General features: G+C 38.9%; 1 protein-coding gene across 1 annotated transcript in view; it reads left to right on the top strand.

Moving 5' to 3' along the window:
• Arhgap26 (Rho GTPase activating protein 26) overlaps positions 1-18,512 on the top strand; it is a 395,353-nt gene that overhangs the window by 238,058 nt on the left and 138,783 nt on the right. The window contains exons 15-17 of the mRNA XM_048331455.1: positions 9,562-9,649; positions 11,486-11,544; positions 13,116-13,221. Coding sequence (XP_048187412.1) covers positions 9,562-9,649; positions 11,486-11,544; positions 13,116-13,221 — 253 coding nt within the window. The remainder of the gene's footprint in view (positions 1-9,561; positions 9,650-11,485; positions 11,545-13,115; positions 13,222-18,512) is intronic.

The raw sequence follows: 18,512 nt of genomic DNA, 5'->3' as shown, positions 1-18,512 counted from the left end.
GCTTTAAAGAGGTAGTATGCACAGAACACTAGACAACGTCTTAATTTCCTATGTAAATTGAAGTTCTTCTACAGTGTGATATTCTTAGGTACAGAGCAGAAGTACTATATAACCTTATAACCAATCTCTTACTTTTGTATATGTTAGCTGATTGCAATTCTTCACCAATCTGAAGTGCACTTTGATGAATGTCTCTGTGGGAGAAGGTACATTTTTATGAAATCCAGCATCTTATTTTTTTCCCTTTGATGAATTACATTTTTAAAGGCCCCATTAAAGTGTTTGCAAGCTCCTTTGTTTTCCTTAAAATCTAACTGTAATATATTAATACAAAGTGGCCTTTGCCTCAAGTATATTTATAATTGACCAGTAACTATGTGATGGAAAATATTTTTCATTTCCACTACTTTTAAATATCACCATCTAACCATCCTTTAATATTTAAGGGGTCCATTTTTCTAAAGGGAAACACATTCCTTTTCTACTTGTTATTTTGCAAGTCTTAGAGTTTTATGAAGTATTATGGTCTTCTTTTTTCACCACCGCTTTAATACTTATTTTTTTCCTGATTTTCTTGCATTCTTATTATTTTACGTTGTTGTGAGATTCAACCAGGATTCAAGCTTGGTATCTGATACTTTGCTCATTGGTTGCCTCTCTACCAATAGAGCCACTTCTCCAATCCTCTTGATTCTTTGCTTTGTAGCGAAAGTGCTCATTTAAATTTCTGTTGGGTTGATTTATTTTACTGTTATTTTTACTCATAAGTTTATAATTGAATTTTTATTGGCTTTACTAGCTTACCTTTCATCTTATTCTTTCAATATGTTCATTATTTTACTTTGATGGCTTATTCCATATTATCCATATTTTTACTAAATTTTATTTACAGAGCAGGTTATTCTGAATTACTTTTCAGAATGCTTTGGTCTGTGTATTTTAGCCAATAAATATATAGGTTTTTAAAAAAATCTTCCATATAATTAACCCTGAACACAGAGCAGCTTATAGATGTTTGTTGTTAAATTCTTCTTTTTCTGCAGGTACTTTCCTGAATCTATTTAGAATCAAGCTCTTACATGAAATTGAAGATCTTATTGTACATGAACCCAGCCAACTCCTAGATATTCATAAATCTTTCATTTTGTGGCTCTGCATTGGGTTTTGGTCCTGGGGAAAATGGGGTTTATTCCTGCTAGCCCAAAGCCGTGGTCCTTCTCTACCTCTCTCACAATTCTAGGGTTTTCCCCCACTGAGCTCACTCACTTGCCATGATGTAACAAGGTATTGCTGTTCTCCAGTCTGATTTCCCTGTCTGGGTTGTAATCTCTGCAGTGTTCTGACTGCCAAAGACAGTAGCTTTCCCCCATGGGTGTGCTGTGCCCCACTGAGGAGAGCTTGGGCTGTGCTTGAGGTTTGGGCAAGGGTCTGCCTTCTGTTATATTGTTCCTCAAGTGGGTTTTCCCAAGCCCTTTACCTGATCTGTACATAGTGGATATCTTTCTGCTGAAAGGAGAATGTTGACTGAGAACCTTATTTTCTATGCTATTGAAAACTTCCTGCTCCTTTTTTTGTATCATGTTTCACTGTGATGGTGAAAAAAAATACAAATTTATCATGGCTTTTTTTTTCTCTCAATGTGCTGTGATTTTTCCCTTTATTTTTACAATATTGAAACTGAAGTTAGTGTTATGGAGAACACCAGGAAGGTATTATAAAACAGAGTAGTGCTTTAAATCACCATGTGTCACACACCTCACCCATATCTCTGAAGCCAATAACTGTCTTCCTTATCTCTCTGGGACCCCGAATGTCTACATTCCTTTGGTCTGTGTCCCTCATTTCCCACACATTTTCACAGGATATCATAAATAAAAGCAATCAAGGACTTCTTTCTGAAGAGATCCAGAAGTGGTATGTTTTTATTAGCTTACGTTAGTTATACAGAGGGAGAATTCATATTTCCACACATGTTTACAGTATATTCCAATTCATTTCACCCCCTTCTTCATAATGTTTTTTCTAGGACCTAAAGCCTTACATAATGATGAGTGAAAATAATTCCCAGAGTTTGAAATAGCCAACTGAGACTAGGAGAGCAAAGAGAAAAACCTCCAGTCTTACTCACCAGCAAAGTGAATGGACAAATGTTGACATCATTAGGAGGTGATAGACTATTTGGATGAAAGGTTGATCATTCATTCAGTCAGGTGCTAACCTCAATCCTATGTCTCCAGAGAGGAAAGACCACAGAGGGAAACTCAACACATACCACTCCAGTTGTAGCCTATTGGGAGATTATAGCCAAGCTTTCCTAAAACAAGGATTTGGGAGAGCTTCCAGGTCCTCAGAACAGAGAATATAGGGGCATTGCGGGTTGGGCACTAGAGATGGGAAGTGACTATGGTTTTTAAGATGTTTGAGTTTATGGTCAGGAGATACTTAGAATAAATAAATGTTCTTCTCACATTGCCAAATATTAAAACTAATCTTGAAGGGATTATATGCTGCTAAAGAGACAGTAGTATTGTCTTATATAAGCTTCCTCCTCAAAGATGTAATGGAGATAAAGAATTAGAAAGGTTATAAGTTTTAGCAAAAGATATTTTATCAAAAACTAAATGCTGTGCACCTTTCTATGCAGGAAATAAGACTATGGTATTTATTAATAGTAGACATATAAATCAATGGAGAAAATATCAGTCTAGAAATAAGACACACATTTGGTCACTTGATCTTTGCTTAAGAGGTCAAGGTAACTTACTGGGGAAAGGATGATCTTTCAAACAAATGCCACTAGTACAGTTGAACATGCATAGAGGAAAAAAGTGAAATGTAGATCTTACTTGACCCTGTATACAAAAATTAACTTGCAATAAATCATATACTTAAAGGTGAACTATCAGTAAAGAGTTCTAGAAGAAAATATATGAGAAAATACTTGTGAATTTATTAGATTTTTAAGTGGAATGCAAAAAACAGGAACCATAGGAGAAAAATATGATAAATTGGACTTCATTCTTTTTTTTTTTTTGGCCAGTCCTGGGCCTTGGACTCAGGGCCTGAGCACTGTCCCTGGCTTCTTCCCGCTCAAGGCTAGCACTCTGCCACTTGAGCCACAGCGCCGCTTCTGGCCGTTTTTCTGTATATGTGGTGCTGGGGAATCGAACCTAGGGCCTCGTGTATCCGAGGCAGGCACTCTTGCCACTAGGCTATCTCCCCAGCCCCTGGACTTCATTCTTATTTAAAACTTTGGTTCTTAAAAAGATACTGTCCCCCTTTTCTGTTGTTTTATTTTGCTGAACTTTGACTTTTGCCTTTCTAAAGAATTATACTATTTGAGTGCTCCCTTGAATCTACTGTATTTTAGTAATACATTAGTATACATTTGAATACCACCCAATGTAGTTACTTATAAGTTTATAAGATAAATCTAGTTTCTACATATAGGGGAAAACATGCATCCTTTGTCTTTCTGGGTCTGACTTATTTCACTCAACATAATTTCTTCCAGGTTTTTCCATTACAAATGGTACAATTTTCCATTTCTTTACAATGGTACCCATCAGGTAGTGGGTGCTCAAAAGTGGTGGGGTGGGGTCAAGGGGGTGGGAGTAGAGGAATGAAGAGAAGAAAGGGAGAATGCACATTCTGTAAAATTAAGAAGAGTGGTGGAAGGGATGGGTGAGTATGTTGAGAGTGGTTACATCAATCAAGATATATTATATTCATAAACTGTTTTGTTAGCTGGAACTCCTTTGTACAACTACTTAATGACAGTAATAAAAAGAAGGGGGAAAACGATACTGATTCACCAGAGGTGTGGCTCAAGTGAGGTAAAGCCCTGAGCTCAAGTTCTAGTACCATTAAAACAAACACAAAAAGAAAAGGTGAACTACAGATTAGACGATATTTGGAAAACATACGATAAATGCATTTTAAAACACTCTTACCTCTCAGTTACGCAGCCAACCCATTTAGAGCTCAGGGCCTTGCATTGCCACTCAGTTTTTTCACTCAAGCTACAGCTCTACTGCTTGAGCCTGCACTCTTGTCCTCAATTTTTAAAATAGACGAAGGATTTGTGGAAGAACAAAAATCAAAAACAGTTCACTGAAGAAAATGCACAACTGACCAAAAAGCACATGAGAACACCATTCTTCATTAAGGGAAAAAAGTATACCACTACATCCCTACAAGCTTAATTAAAAATTAAAAAGACTGACCAGATTATGTATTGACAAGGCCAAGGTGGGAATGCAGACGGTCTCAAACATTTTTGAAGACAATTGGGCACTTTCTAAAAGTATATGTACTCACTGTATGACCAGTCCTGCTTGTCGGTACAGTATTTACCCAAGAGATGAGAATGATGTCCACACAGAGACCTCTGTGAAAATATTTGTGCTAGCTTGATAACAGCTACAGTTGGAAAGAACCCAGATGTCCATCAACTGGTGGATGAACAAACAAATTATGGCATATCCATAACATTGAATACTACTCAGTAATAAAAAGATTAAACTACTGGTACATGTAACAACATGGATGGATTTCAAAAGCATTGTGCTCTGTGGCAGTGGTTGCCAGGCGTGAAGGTGTAGGCAGAGGCTTGAGGATAATGGAGCACAGGGTGTTTGGGAAGATGATAGAAATACCTTGATTGTGGTGGTAATTACATGGAGTTACATTGTCAAAACTCATGGGACTGTACACTTGTAAAACCGTAAACATTTCTCACGTTAGAAATACACACCGGAGAGGATTCTTATCTTTCTCTTTCTTAAAATGTAAATTAAGAAATAGATTTTAAACACTTACCCTACCAGTGAAGATCAACAGCTATTGCTATCAAAGATGTGGGAAGGAATCTCTGAAACCTAACTCAAATTCTACCTTAAGGAATTGTTCCTACAGATATGACATATGAAGGAACAGCATTATATCACTGCTTATCATAGGAAACCCTAGGGAAGAACCTTCATTTCCAATAAATGAGCAGTGGTGCCTTCTGTACAGTGAAGTACAGAAAAGAAGTTCTGTTTATATGCCAATATGGGACAGTTCAGTAAGAGACCATCAAATGAAAAGAACAATACACAGAATAATATATACACAGCACACTTCCTTTTGTGGTTTTGATTTACCTGGGAATCAACTCATGGCTTTGCTCATGCCAGTTCTGCATGTGTTTTTATAAAAGGTATATTTATTTTTATAGGTGCGTAAATGAGCTTAGGCCATTAGAAATAGGAATGTATATACACAAGTTATCAGATGCTTATACTATAGAAACATATTACCTTTTACTGTGCATATATATTTGTTTTTATTGATTTTTTTTTACCAAGTGTATAACTTCGGTTGAAAATTTTTAAAAAAATATTGGGCTTGGAATGTAGCTTAGCAGTAGAGTGCTTGCCTAGCATGCATGAAGCCCTGGGTTCGATTCCTCAATATCATATAAACAGAAAAGGCCAGAAGTGGTGCTGTGGCTTAAGAGGTAGAGTGTTAGCCTTGAGCAAAAAGAAACCAGGGACAGTGCTCAGGCCCTGAGTCCAAGCTGGACTCAGGACTGGCAAAAAAAACAAAAACAAAAAACAAAAAAACAAAAACACAAAGCAAAAATAAAAAATATTTAATTGATCTACATCATGTTATTGTGAAATTTAGGAATATACAGTATCTTTGAACTTCAGTGTGTTTATCAGCCCAGTTGTAAACTAAATCACTCTTGGGAGTAGTACACGTGACCTTTCTGAGAACACCTTGTCTTGCAAGCACTTCTTCCGGTCTGTCTCCTAGTTTTCCTTTTTCCTTCTTTCATTTTCCAATCAGCAAAATAATAAAAAAGAAAAGAAAAGGGAACCACTGGGATATGAAGCCAGGGCCTCAGGCCACTGTACCATATTCCCATTCACTGTGGCTTCAGTTAACTCTCAGATAGCATCTCTTGTTTTTGCCCAGATAAGTCTCCTGCATAGGTAATATTCCAGGCACATGCCACCACGCCTAGCCCTCTCCCAGTTTTCTGATCATTCATGAGTGGGTGGAAGAGGTGATCCTCTGCACACCACCTGCTTGATGCCTTTTTGTAATCTTCTTGTTTGGGTTTAACTCTCCAATGGTCAAGGGATTTGGTGGAAAGAAATACCTCGAGCCCTACAGAAAGCTGTTGATGGCATCTCAGCAACTTACTCAGATGCCACCCGGAAACTTCTGTAAATGAGGGGAGCCCAGCCAGGGGGTGGGTATGGAAATTGGCAGCACTTTCTGGAAATGGGGTAGCTTGAAAGGCTGTATTCAATTTGGATATTAAATGAATTAAAATGGATGTGTTCAAGTTAGGAGCCTTGCCTCATCAGTGCTATAAAAAGCCCTTTCGCCGGACTGTAATTTGACTCCCTGGAATGTTACGCAATATTCCTATGGTTACGGAGATGAATAAGTGGAAGCTAATCATTAGTTTGCTAAATGTGGTTCATGGAACAGTTCACAGCTCCCAGACCTGCCAACTGCTGCTGGTTTTGCTTCATGTTCAGTCTTCTTGGGTAAAAGTAGGATTATTCCTCAGAAAAATGTACAGTAACATTTGTCTTGCATCCAGAAACCATGCAGTGTGGTAGCTCTCCATGCATACTGTGATGGGAAGGGAAAAAGGTCATGCAAAACACAGCTTTTAGAGACATAGGCATCTGCAGGAAGAAACCATTCTCAAGTTTGGGTTGACAAAAAAAAATAGGAAAAAAAGAGAAGCTCTAGAAGTTTCAGGTATTGGGAAAACCATATTTTCAAACATTTTAAAAGAAATTTGTTGAAATAGAACTCTTGAGATCGGTGGCTGCAGAAATATATTATGGGTCCTTTCTAGTTTGTTTTGTGTGACAGGAGGACTTTTGCCATTGCCCAAACATCATACAAGTGCTTTGCCTTCAGGAGTTACACATTGAAGTTGAGAACCTTTTTTTTTTTAACTTTTAAGATTTTACTTTATTTTTTCAAATTTTTATTATCAAACTGATGTACAGAGAGGTTACAGTTTCATACGTGAGGCATTGGATACATTACTTGTACTGTTTGTTACCTCGTCCTTCGTACCCCCCCCACCCTCCTCCCCCTTTCCCTTTCCCTTTCCCCCCATGAGTTGTTCAGTTCACTTACACCAAACAGTTTTGCAAGTATTGCTTTTGTAGTTGTTTTTCTTTTTTACCCTGTGTCTCTCAATTTTGGTATTCCCTTTCAATTTCCTACTTCCAATACCAGTATACACCGTTTCCAATATACTCAGATAAGATTACAGAGATAGTGTAGGTACAACCACGGGAAGGTGATACAAGAACATCGTCAATAATAGTAGCTACAGATACACATGGGACGTTGAAAGTAGTTACAACTGTGATATAACAATCGTTTCCATAACATGGAGTTCATTTCACTTAGCATCATCTTATGTGATCATAAGGGTATAGCTATTGGGCTCTTGTGATCCTCTGCTGTGACTTGCCTATACCTGTACTAATTATACCCAATAAGGGAGACCATAGAGTCCATGTTTCTTTGGGTCTGGCTCACTTCACTAAGTATAATTTTTTTCCAAGTCCTTCCATTTCCTTACAAATGGGGCAATGTCATTCTTTCTGATAGAGGCATAAAATTCCATTGTGTATATGTACCACATTTTCCTGATACATTTGTCAACTGAGGGGCATCTGGGTTGGTTCCAGATTCTTGCTATGACAAATTGCGCTGTGATGAACATAGTTGTGCTAGTGGCTTTACTGTGATTTTGTTTGTGTTCTTTTGGATAGATACCCAAAAGTGGGGCTGCTGGGTCATAGGGGAGTTCTATGTTTAGCCTTCTGAGGAATCTCCATACTGCTTGCCAGAGTGGCTGAACCAGTTCACATTCCCACCAACAATGAAGAAGGGGTCCCTTTTGGCCACATCCCCCCCAACAGTTGTTATTGTTAGTTTTCTTGATAAAGAACATTCTTTCTGGGGTGAGGTGGAAACTCAATGTTGTTTTGATTTGCATTTCTTCTTGTTGTTTCACCAGCAAGTAAATGTCAAATAAACATGCAGAGGTTTGTATCCCTTCCTGGGGATCATAGGCTACGTCCTTAATCTCTTCATGACATTTGACATCTTCCTACTGAATGACAAGCTTAGGGCGGGGGGAAGAGGGTACTGATTCACTTCCATAATTAAAAAGGCCTAGCTAGACAAGAGGGCTGAAACCAGATTTGGACTTACTCTCAGAATCCACGTGGTGTAGCACCTGGTAGCACCTTACAAGTGAAAGCCCAGCAAAGAGCTGTTTGTCTCCTGGAAAAGTCCTGAGTTAATGGTGGTTGGACTATCTTCAATGTTGGGCCATCCCGGACTGAGGCCATTGACAGAGATGATACCCCTTTGAATCTTTGATCTGTCAGCCCTGACTCTCTTTTGTCTCCCTGGAAGGAATAAGGGAAGTGTAGCTTCACAACTGAGAAGGGGGCAGAGCAAAGAAAGAAAAGAGGATGGGAACCAGTGGACAAATCCTGGCCTTTCAGCAGTCTTAGGAATCTGCTATCTCCCATCAACACACAGAAACTGTACTTCTCTCCCACCAGTTTGTGACCCACCTCCTCAGGGACAGGGTATGGTTCTGCTGACCTGTCAAGCCATCCACCATCTTACACCTCGGCCGCTTGTTCTCACCTGCCCATGCACTGCTCAGGGAGACTGTAGGCATTCTCCGTCACTTCTCTGATAATGTACTTAGCATGCACATGTGGATGTGTGTTTAAAATTCCATGGAAGAAAAGGAAGAAGAAATGATCAGGAAGAAATGATCAGTTATGGCATTGGCTTGCACATCTAGGTTTAAGGCAATTTCAAATTTTTGTAAAAGTTGTGTGCAGCTTAGAATAAAAACCACAGTTCTACTGCTTAAACCCAGCCACTATTTTAATTTAGAGTCTTTCCTTTCAACTTTTTTTTTCAGATGGGTTTCTCACAATTTTTTTTACTTGACATTATGTAATACAGGCATTTTTCATGCTACACAGTCATCAGTATCATGAAAATGGCAACGCAGTATTCCATTGGGGAGACATACTGTAATTCATTAGCCATTCTTCTCTGATCATTTAGGTTGTCACTTTTTTCCACTATTATAAAGAGTAGCATATGCTGACTATTTCTAGGCTATGTAACTTTTCTCATGTCTTATCTTACTTTCTGAGGAGAGATTGTGAGAAATGGGATTACCAGTTCAGAGGGTATAAACATTCTTAAGACTTTTGATGATGCATATTGCCAAGATGTTTTTCAAAACTTGCATTTATCACTGCTGCCTCCAGGAATTTATGAGAGCATCTGTTTCACTGCCTTTTTTTCCCCAGCAATAGACATTTGGATTTTAAAACTTTTTCTTGACGTAGTAGACAAAAAAAAATCATGTGTCATTTTTGTTTCAGTTTGCATTTCTCCCATTTCTAACGAGGTTGAATGTTTCTATGTGTGCTTGTTAGTTATACTTTATGCTCTGATTTACACATTGTCTTTTCTTCATTTTAGACCCTAAAACGGCTTCAGAAACTGAAACGGATATCTGTGCCGAATGGGAGATAAAAACCATAACTAGTGCTCTGAAGACGTATCTAAGGTAGGGACTTTCCACTTACAGGGCACCATGCCAGCTAGTTCTCATGCAGTTAGGAAGAAAACAGCTTTATTTGCAGCTTCCTGAGAGCTGTTAGGTGGGTGTTTGCAATGTGGAACGAGCTTCTGTGCCCTTGCATTTAGTTCAGCTGATCAGATTGACTGCGTACCCGCCCCCCCCACCAGTTGATGAGTTGTCATTGCACCGGGGTACCATGGGGGATTTGGAAAGAACTCAATGAGAAGTATTTGGATAGTTAGCCTCAAACAGAACCTAAAATGTGGTCTTCCCTGAATAACCTGTTAAGAAGCCATGGATCACGTTTTGTTGAGAATATTTGACTGTGTGCCTTGTATATTGTGATGATTTTGTGCATTGCAAGAATACATTGCTGTGGTATATATGCACAATGGAATTCTATAGTTCCATCAGAAAGAATGACATAACCCCATTTTTGAGGAAATGGAAAGACTTGGAAAAAATCATATTAAGTAAAGTAAGCTAGACCCAAAGAAACATAGGCTCCATAGTTTTCCTCATTTGTAATAATTTGTATATGTCTAGGATAGCTCTAGAAGAGTATCACAATAGCCCGATACCATGTACATATGACCATATAAAATGATACAAATCAAAATGAACTCCAAGATATGGGGGAAAAGACTACATTGCTTCTTAAAACTGTGAATGTGACTGTAGCAGAACTCCTGCTGTTTAAATTAGGAAATACTACCTTGCTGGAGAGACAATTTTTCATACACACACACACATACACACACACACATATTCAAAATTGCCTTCTCTTCTCTTGGGTTGCTAACTTGCCACCCACATCTCAGTTTCATGAATAAACTGAAACTCCTGCAGGACTGGAAGGGCAAGAATACTGTATTTTGTACTGTAGTTATACAAGAAAGTGGTATGTAATCTTAAACAGAAAGGAAAACTGTAATCATGGCATGTAAGCCTTTGTTTAGGTTTTGTGAAGATTTACTGTGCAAGGAAGCAGAGGAAGAAGGCCACAGAAATTGGTAGTGTAGGTTTCCTTGGCTAATTGGGGCATAGGAACCAGGAGTGTAATGCAAGGGATGTTGAAGACTTGGATTAAAGAATCTGAGAGGAATATTAGCACAGCCACAAACTATATACAGTATGCAGAATTTATTATTTGAACTATCAGAAAATAAAACCCTCATATCTGTACTTAAACATACCAAGAGGGTAAAATTTGGTAAACCATGCCTAGTGTTAGGGGTTCTAGTCCTTTGACACTCAGGAGCAAAGCACCTACAAAGGTTTTCATAGTGTTTCACAATGCACTGATTGCAATAATAGGCTTCTGGAAAGAAGAAAGTTTAAGCACAAGTTATTATAAATGTGTAATTTCTCATCTATGTCCTGAGATGCTCTTGTTGATTGTCATTGACTGCAAAGGAAATCTCTTGGTTTGCGTCAGACTCTTTGCGTTAACCACTATCTAGCAATGACTATGAAACCTAGTTATGGCTGCTCCTTTAAAAGAGAGAAAGAAAGCAAGGTCTGACTATATTGGCACATACCTGGAATCCCAACTATTTTGGAGGCAGGGATTGGGAGGGTTTTAATTTGAGGATATCTTAGGCAAAAAAGTTAGAAAGATCTGATCTCAGTGAACATATCAGATACAACGACATGCCTAGAACATTTTTAGTTAAAATTAAAGTTGAATTGCTGTTATTTCTCTGTGATCATTGTCTTTGAGAAATGCAGTGCCATCTGGCAAGTCTTTAGTCTATTGTTCACCAAGAACCTGATTGTTTTATTATTGCAGTGACTTGTCTGTATATCTTTTTATTCTAGGATGCTTCCAGGGCCACTCATGATGTACCAGTTTCAAAGAAGTTTCATCAAAGCAGCAAGTAAGTCATCAGTTGATCAGAGCTGTAAGAGGGAAGAAAATACATTTGTTCTATTTCAAAGAATGTTCAGCATTCATATATATTATGCATCACTGTAATGTATTTTAGATATAATAAATAATATATATATATATATCCCATCATCTTGTGCGTGTAAAGTGCACATGCTTCTGAGGCTCATCCAGAATAAAAATGAAAATGAATCAGGATAGGTAAAGACTTTGCTACTACATTGACTTTACAGTGGAATAGAAACATTTAAGAAGTTTTTTTTTTCTTTGTAGAGGGAGGGAGATGGTGGGAAGAAGAGAGAGGAGGGAAAAGCAAGCTTATCTGTCTAGTTTTGATTATTGGACTTCTAACTTCTTGGGGTTTTTCCATCCTTTGAGTTGCATTTCACACAATGAATCACACATTGCACATTTCCTAAATTGAGCATTGGAAGTGTTTCCCTGAATACGACACCATTTATATAACTTCACAGTCGTCTTTCCATCATGTCTTCCATTTACAGCTTCTGGTCATTCTTCAACTACATCATCCAGGCCCTAGCATCATATTACTGGTATTAAACTACATAGGGATTAGGTGCAAGCTACCCTAAGTAGACCGGCATCTGTCTACGTGGGGTAGCCTCAGGAAAGGGGCAGTTATATTCTCTATCAGATTGCAGTCTGGCATGCATCATTGTGATATTATTATGCCCATAGCTCCCTGGTACCTTTCAGCCTTTAGGATTTATTTACTTTGGTAGCTACTACTGGCCTAGTACCTAATGTTCTGGTGGCCTTTTCTCCTCATAGTTGTTCCCTTAAGACAGGGAGGAGGAAGACATGGAGAAAGCTGGGAGTGATGATAGTGTTTATGTGATTTCTTCCTCCAAGAAATTCCAACCCCCTAGCAACCATTCTCTAATTAAAGCTCACAACAGTCCTATAAATAGGTGTGATGCGTACCAGCAATCTATTTCTCAGCAAAATGAGGCCACTTACCCAAGTCCCACCAAGAGAACAGGACAAACCATGATACAGGTTATAGGCTGGCAGAAAGATTTCAGTATTTTTTTTCTGCCATTGCTTTCTAGCAGGCTGCTTGTCATATCTAACCAGAGAGTAATGGGCATTTCCTTTCATTTCTTCGATGTTGTCTTGTCCAGACACCTTATTTTGATATTTGACACCCTTGCAATGCTGTTCACATAAGATTTGTTTATCACTTTACAAGTGCATGAAGTTCCTTCCTTCTTTGAAATAAAGGCCACACTCTAGGCAGCCAGCTGCTCTCCAGTCCTCCTTGCTCTGCATGTGCAATTGACTGGCTTCATTTCATTGTGTCATCACTTTGGCCTGAAGTTTTGGACAGTTATTTTGATGAACCCTGTTACACAAAGCATCATTAAAAGCCCTTCCAGATCTTGTTGGGCTGGTCATACAGCATGCATGCAAAATGAGATTATCTATCTCTAAGAAAACTGCAGTCTGTTAATCCCAGACTTTGGTCCCTTGGTTTTGTCTTGCAAATTGACTTAGCTGTGGCTCTCATAAAATACCATCTTTTTCCTTTCTTCACAGAGCTGGAGAATCAAGAGACTCGCGTCTCTGAAATACATAGCCTTGTTCATCGGCTCCCAGAGAAAAATCGGCAGATGTTACAGTTGCTCATGAACCACTTGGCAAAGTACGTTTATGACCGATTGCTGACCCTTTTCTACTGCAGAGAGTTCTTATCTTTGTAGTAAAGCTGGTGTCAGTTCTGCTTATGTTTTGCTCTCCCACGATTGCATCAGGTAGGCTGAAGGCTCAGGAGAGAAATGTGTGAACTGTTAGCTGCAGAGAACAGCAGCAAAGGCCAAATGGCCTTCACTGAGGAGGCTGTACCAGTGCCACCATTCTACAAGCAGTGCACGCTAGGGGAATTTGCCCATGGGATGAAGGGCGAATTCTAGGTCAGCAGAGAATTTCAGGTCTTGTATATTCTTCTGATAATCAAAAGCAAACACCAGTATGTTGTTGGTTTATGGAGCTTGGATTTGGAGCAAAGAGTCCTAGATTCTAAAGGGGTGTGTGTGTGTGTGTGTGTGTGTGTACACAAAATCTTGTGCTTGATGGGCTAGTGCTCTACCATACAAGTTACTTCTTCAGCTCTTTATTGCTTTAGGTCTTAGGGTCTGTTCTTCATTGTTGTTGGTTTTTGTTTTTCCCAGATAGATTCTTGAGTGTTTTCCCAGCTATGTTCAAAGTGATCTTCCTTCAGATACCTCCCTCATATCTGGGATCAAAAATCTGAATCACGGGGCTGGGGATATAGCCTAGTGGCAAGAGTGCCTGCCTCGGATACACGAGGCCCTAGGTTTGATTCCCCAGCACCACATATACAGAAAACGGCCAGAAGCGGCGCTGTGGCTCAAGTGGCAGAGTGCTAGCCTTGAGCGGGAAGAAGCCAGGGACAGTGCTCAGGCCCTGAGTCCAAGGCCCAGGACTGGCCAAAAAAAAAAAAAAAAAAAAAAAAAATCTGAATCACCATGCCCATCTTGTTCTTTGAGATTGGGTCGCACCGATTTTTTTGCTAGTGCTGGAAGTTTTCTCAAGTACCTAGAAATAAAAGTATGAGCCATTGTATCTGGCTTCCAGCTTGTTCTTCTTACTCAGCCATTCAACCGGCCCTGGACAAACCACTGAACCTCCCATTCCTTAAATTTCTTCATTTGCTAAGGGTGCTTAATAGACTCTTCTGAAGGTCATAGATTTTTTTTTTTAGGTACCTAGGATAAAGCCATTGAAGAAGTATAAAGCATAAAGGATTATTTTTGGCAAATACACACACTTCTCTTGTGAAATAAAGCATTCAAAGAGGTCTAGATTTTCCTGCTAGGAGTTTTTTTTTTTTTTCCTGTTGGAACGGTTTTGAATTTCTCTGTATTTACTGTTGCCTGACTCTTTTTCACATAGCCTATTTACTTTGCTGTGTCAATCATTTTTGTGTATGCTATATTCTGAACTTTCACTGACTTAGATAGAACCTTGAAATTGCAGACAGTAGAAAAGATAGAGTATGTAAGAGTTAACCTAAAACATTACAGTTGTAGATTATAGTGACCTTTTTGTTTTATAAATTTAGCTTTTTCAGTGTTTCATTCATGCTACTGATTCATTCCTTTGGGATTTGTTGATATTCATCTAAGGGAGATTGTGAAGAAATGAGAGTTTGTCTTGTATGTGTAAGAAGCTACTGAGCATAAGTCAAGGATTTTTCCATTATTCATCAAGGATATTTTTGTTGTGCTATATTGTATCTGCATGTTCAGAAACAATTAAAAAGCATAGCAAAATGAAACACACACACACACACACACAGCCATTTGCACTGAGATTGCCCAAAGCGTGTCAGAGACTCCTGAGGAAGAGTGTTGAAAATAAAATAGGGGAACTCAGCTTTCAAAAGTAGCTCCAGCGGCTGGGAGATGACAGTTTGATGTCTGTTCCACCCAACCCAGAGACAGGCATTTGCTCAACTAGAAAGCTGCTTCCCATCTTAGTTGCTGAACTTTGCAGACTTGAAGAACATGCACCAAACTACAGGCAATTCCATGTGCGTGCGCCAGCCACACGCTTGGGGGAAGTTGATGGCTGCTTCATGGCCACTGGGTCTCTCGGAGCCTTGAGGCCTGCTGGGAGCAGTTGGAGAAGACGGGTTAGGAACTAACTGAAAGCAGTGTGTCTTTTCAGGCTGTACAATTGGACTGAGAGAGAGCAAGAGCGAATGACATTTCCAGCAGAGCCAGTACTGAGTTTTTCCCATTTGTAAATTGCCGTGTGGATTGTTAGGACTCTTTAAAGAAGAAGAAAAGGAAAAGATTAAAATAACAAAACGAATCCTTAAAGTAGAACTTGAACAGTTGAATCTATTCATCTCCTGGTAGATGGTTTGCTTTTTGCTTCTTTTTTATCCTCTCCTTCTCTCGTCCCATTAAGATCAGTGCCATCCTTGTTCCTCAACTAAAGTATAGCATAACTGAGATATGCAAGTAACAGCTGTCATCCTGACTGCCTTCTAACCAATTTAACCAATTTTGTTGCTGGAGTTATTTTTTTTTCCATATTCTTAACTTTTGCTTCTTGAGAATGGTTTTCTTTGGTTTTAAGTATTTCTTCTTACTCTTTTTTTTATGCTAATACTGGACCTCATGGTCTCACTTGGCTTTCTTGCTCATGGCTTGTATTCTATCATTTGAGCCACACTTAAGTCCAGCTTTTTTGCTAATAAGTAAAGATAGACCTTTGTTAGTCTTTTCTTCCCAGACTGTCTTTGAACCATGATTTTCATGTAGCTAGGATTTCAGGCATTGGGCCACTGGCGCCCACTGTTATAATATTTCTTTATTCATGTCATCACTAAGCCAACCTCATACAGATGAGCTCTCATGCTTTAATATGGATTGGACAGAGTTGATGTTGGAAAACACAGACTCCAGTTCTTATCCTGCTGTGTCCTTGGTTTTGCAGAGCCTCTGTGTTAAAAATATCCTCCATGAGGGAGATGAGTGTAAGGGAGCCCTGCTAAACACAGTACAGTGTTTATCTAGTTCTCAATAAATCCTTTGCCACCCAGAGGAATTCTAAGATTCCACTTAAACTATATTCTTACAGTACCATCCTTATTTTAAAATCCAGCAGTTAAGGCAACTTGGGACAAGAGCTTGGTGTAACTGCAGTTTTCTCAGGTTCAGGCTTATCCTAGGATCCGCCTGAGCTATTGTTCCTCTGGGCCACTTGCTTAATGGTCAGCTTCCTTCCTAAGTTTTGGTTTCAGGGTCAGTTCTGTTGGAAGCTCCAGTGTTTACTTCTTTCATTACCTACTGTTTGCTGAATGTGTCTCAGGCTTCTGGTTCAAAGATGCTCTGTATTGTATATATTTTTAAAAATTCTTTTGAAACACTTTCCAAAGTGTATTTCCCTTAGCTGTAGAGGGAGAATTAAGGCATTTTATATTTAATCTTAAGGAAAAAATGTGGGAGGGGTGGGCTTGAAAGGAAAGGATCAAAATCCTTAACCTCTGAAGCAAATGATTGCCAGAATGCATCCAAGTCTCAGACATTCAGAAGAACACAAAAATTATTAAGAAACGATGCACATATTTTTGTTGTTTGAGTGTAAATATACTACAATAATTAGATATTTTCTATTTGGGTCTGGGAATCTAGTATTCAGTTTGGTGTCATGTGCCCCAGGAATGGGTAGAATCTCTTGGGAAGCTGCTTTACGTTGGCATTTCTGGGCTATAAGGCAGATGCTGTGCCTAAGAACCTTCATTTGTAGTTTGTTTCCTAGATAACTACGACACAGTCTTTGAGAATCACTGGCCTACAGAGTGGGCCAAGTGCAAAGATTTTCTAGGAAAGAGAAATGATATTAGTGGGAATACAGATTAGGATTCAGCAGGATATTAGTCATAGGAAAAAGAAGCCTAAAGCTTCAAGTTAAAAAGATTTTATTTAGCAGAAAACCAACCTTGTTTTGATTTCTCAAGGTATTGCAATTGACTTCATATTAATTTGAGCTTACAGCACATGACTGTTTGAAAATCATAAAGTATTTTTAATTATGAAGCAAAGCATACGCAGACAGTTTCGGATCTTTGTACAACTTATTTTACCTAGTTGAGCCTCAGTTTTCTGAGTGCCCTATTAATTGTGTGCTGTTGTGTCCTCATCAGATGGGCCGGGAGGGGATGGTGGAAAGGTGAGAGGGGCCAACCGGAACAAGAAAAGACTCCCAAACTTATAATTACAGGAGTAATAAGAGTAGATGAGTAATAAAGACTAATTTCATGGTAGTTTCCTAGTGTTTACGTATTATGATGACTCCAAGTATGTTGTATATCCCCACACATACCATTTATAGTGGCTCATTGTAACTTTATTACAGTGTTTATGCTATGTGGGAAGATTTCAAAGGACTCTCCATACATAAGGAGTGGCTATTAAAAATACCATTTCACAGCTGTTTTTCCCAAAACATTTATTGAGCAATAAATCTTTGTCTTATTTCTTTTCCCCAGCAATTTTCCTTTGTTACTTGGGTATTGTTTGAGAGGGAGAAGCTCATCTTACCTCTCCAAGATAGTATTCTATTAGTGTGCTTTGAGCTGTATGAAATGGAAAATTCTCATTCAGAATGGCTTCATAAGGGAATCTTATTTTGCCATTGCACAGAATCATTCTGAAGAGTTGGTTGGTTTTGTGGCTCCTGAAGAACTCAGGTTATTTCGGTGTTCCTGCTCAAACCAGCTTTGTCGTGCTGGCTAGCTTCTTTCAGGATCATGCGCTGTTACGTCACGTCCTTGCAGACCACTGAGATTTCAGAGGCAGAAGAAGCTTTGATTCTTCTATGGTTCTTATTAAGAGCTATAGAATGGTATTTTCCAGATATTTTCTGCCACTTCCCATCACATCTCATTGCTTCAAAGTCACCACGAGCAAGGACCATGGGACCATCGACAGGTGTATCATATGAAGCAGGATTTGCCTGAGCTACTTCTGGGGGCACAGACACTTGAATAAAAGGAGACCTTGCCATACGTATCGATTTCAAGTAGTTTGGGTAAAATAATATTCAACAGAGGGTACCACGTTTATTCATTGATTGATCTTTGCATGATGTACTAACTCAGTATCTATGAACTAGGGGCATGGTTTAAGTACAGATCCTGGCTGGCAAGTTTGAGGTCCCGAGTTCAAGCTCCAGTACCATTAAAATAATGTTTGAAAAGGATTTTGGTCATGGCTCAAGTGGCAGTTCCTGTTTTAGCACATGTAAGGGGTGGGGAAAAGGGACATATTAGACAGAGGCCATAAATTATGAAATCTGGGGCAGGGTTAGGGGAAGTAAGAGAGTAAAAAGGAAAGCAAAATTGGTTTTAATCTCAATGCCTCTTTCTTATTTGTTGTTACTATTTTTCCTTACCCAATT

The sequence above is a fragment of the Perognathus longimembris genome, chromosome 22 (assembly GCF_023159225.1).
Source record: "Perognathus longimembris pacificus isolate PPM17 chromosome 22, ASM2315922v1, whole genome shotgun sequence".
NCBI lineage: Eukaryota > Metazoa > Chordata > Mammalia > Rodentia > Heteromyidae > Perognathus > Perognathus longimembris.
Note: the sequence above shows the minus strand (reverse complement) of the source record. Positions and strands in the feature narration are given on the sequence as shown.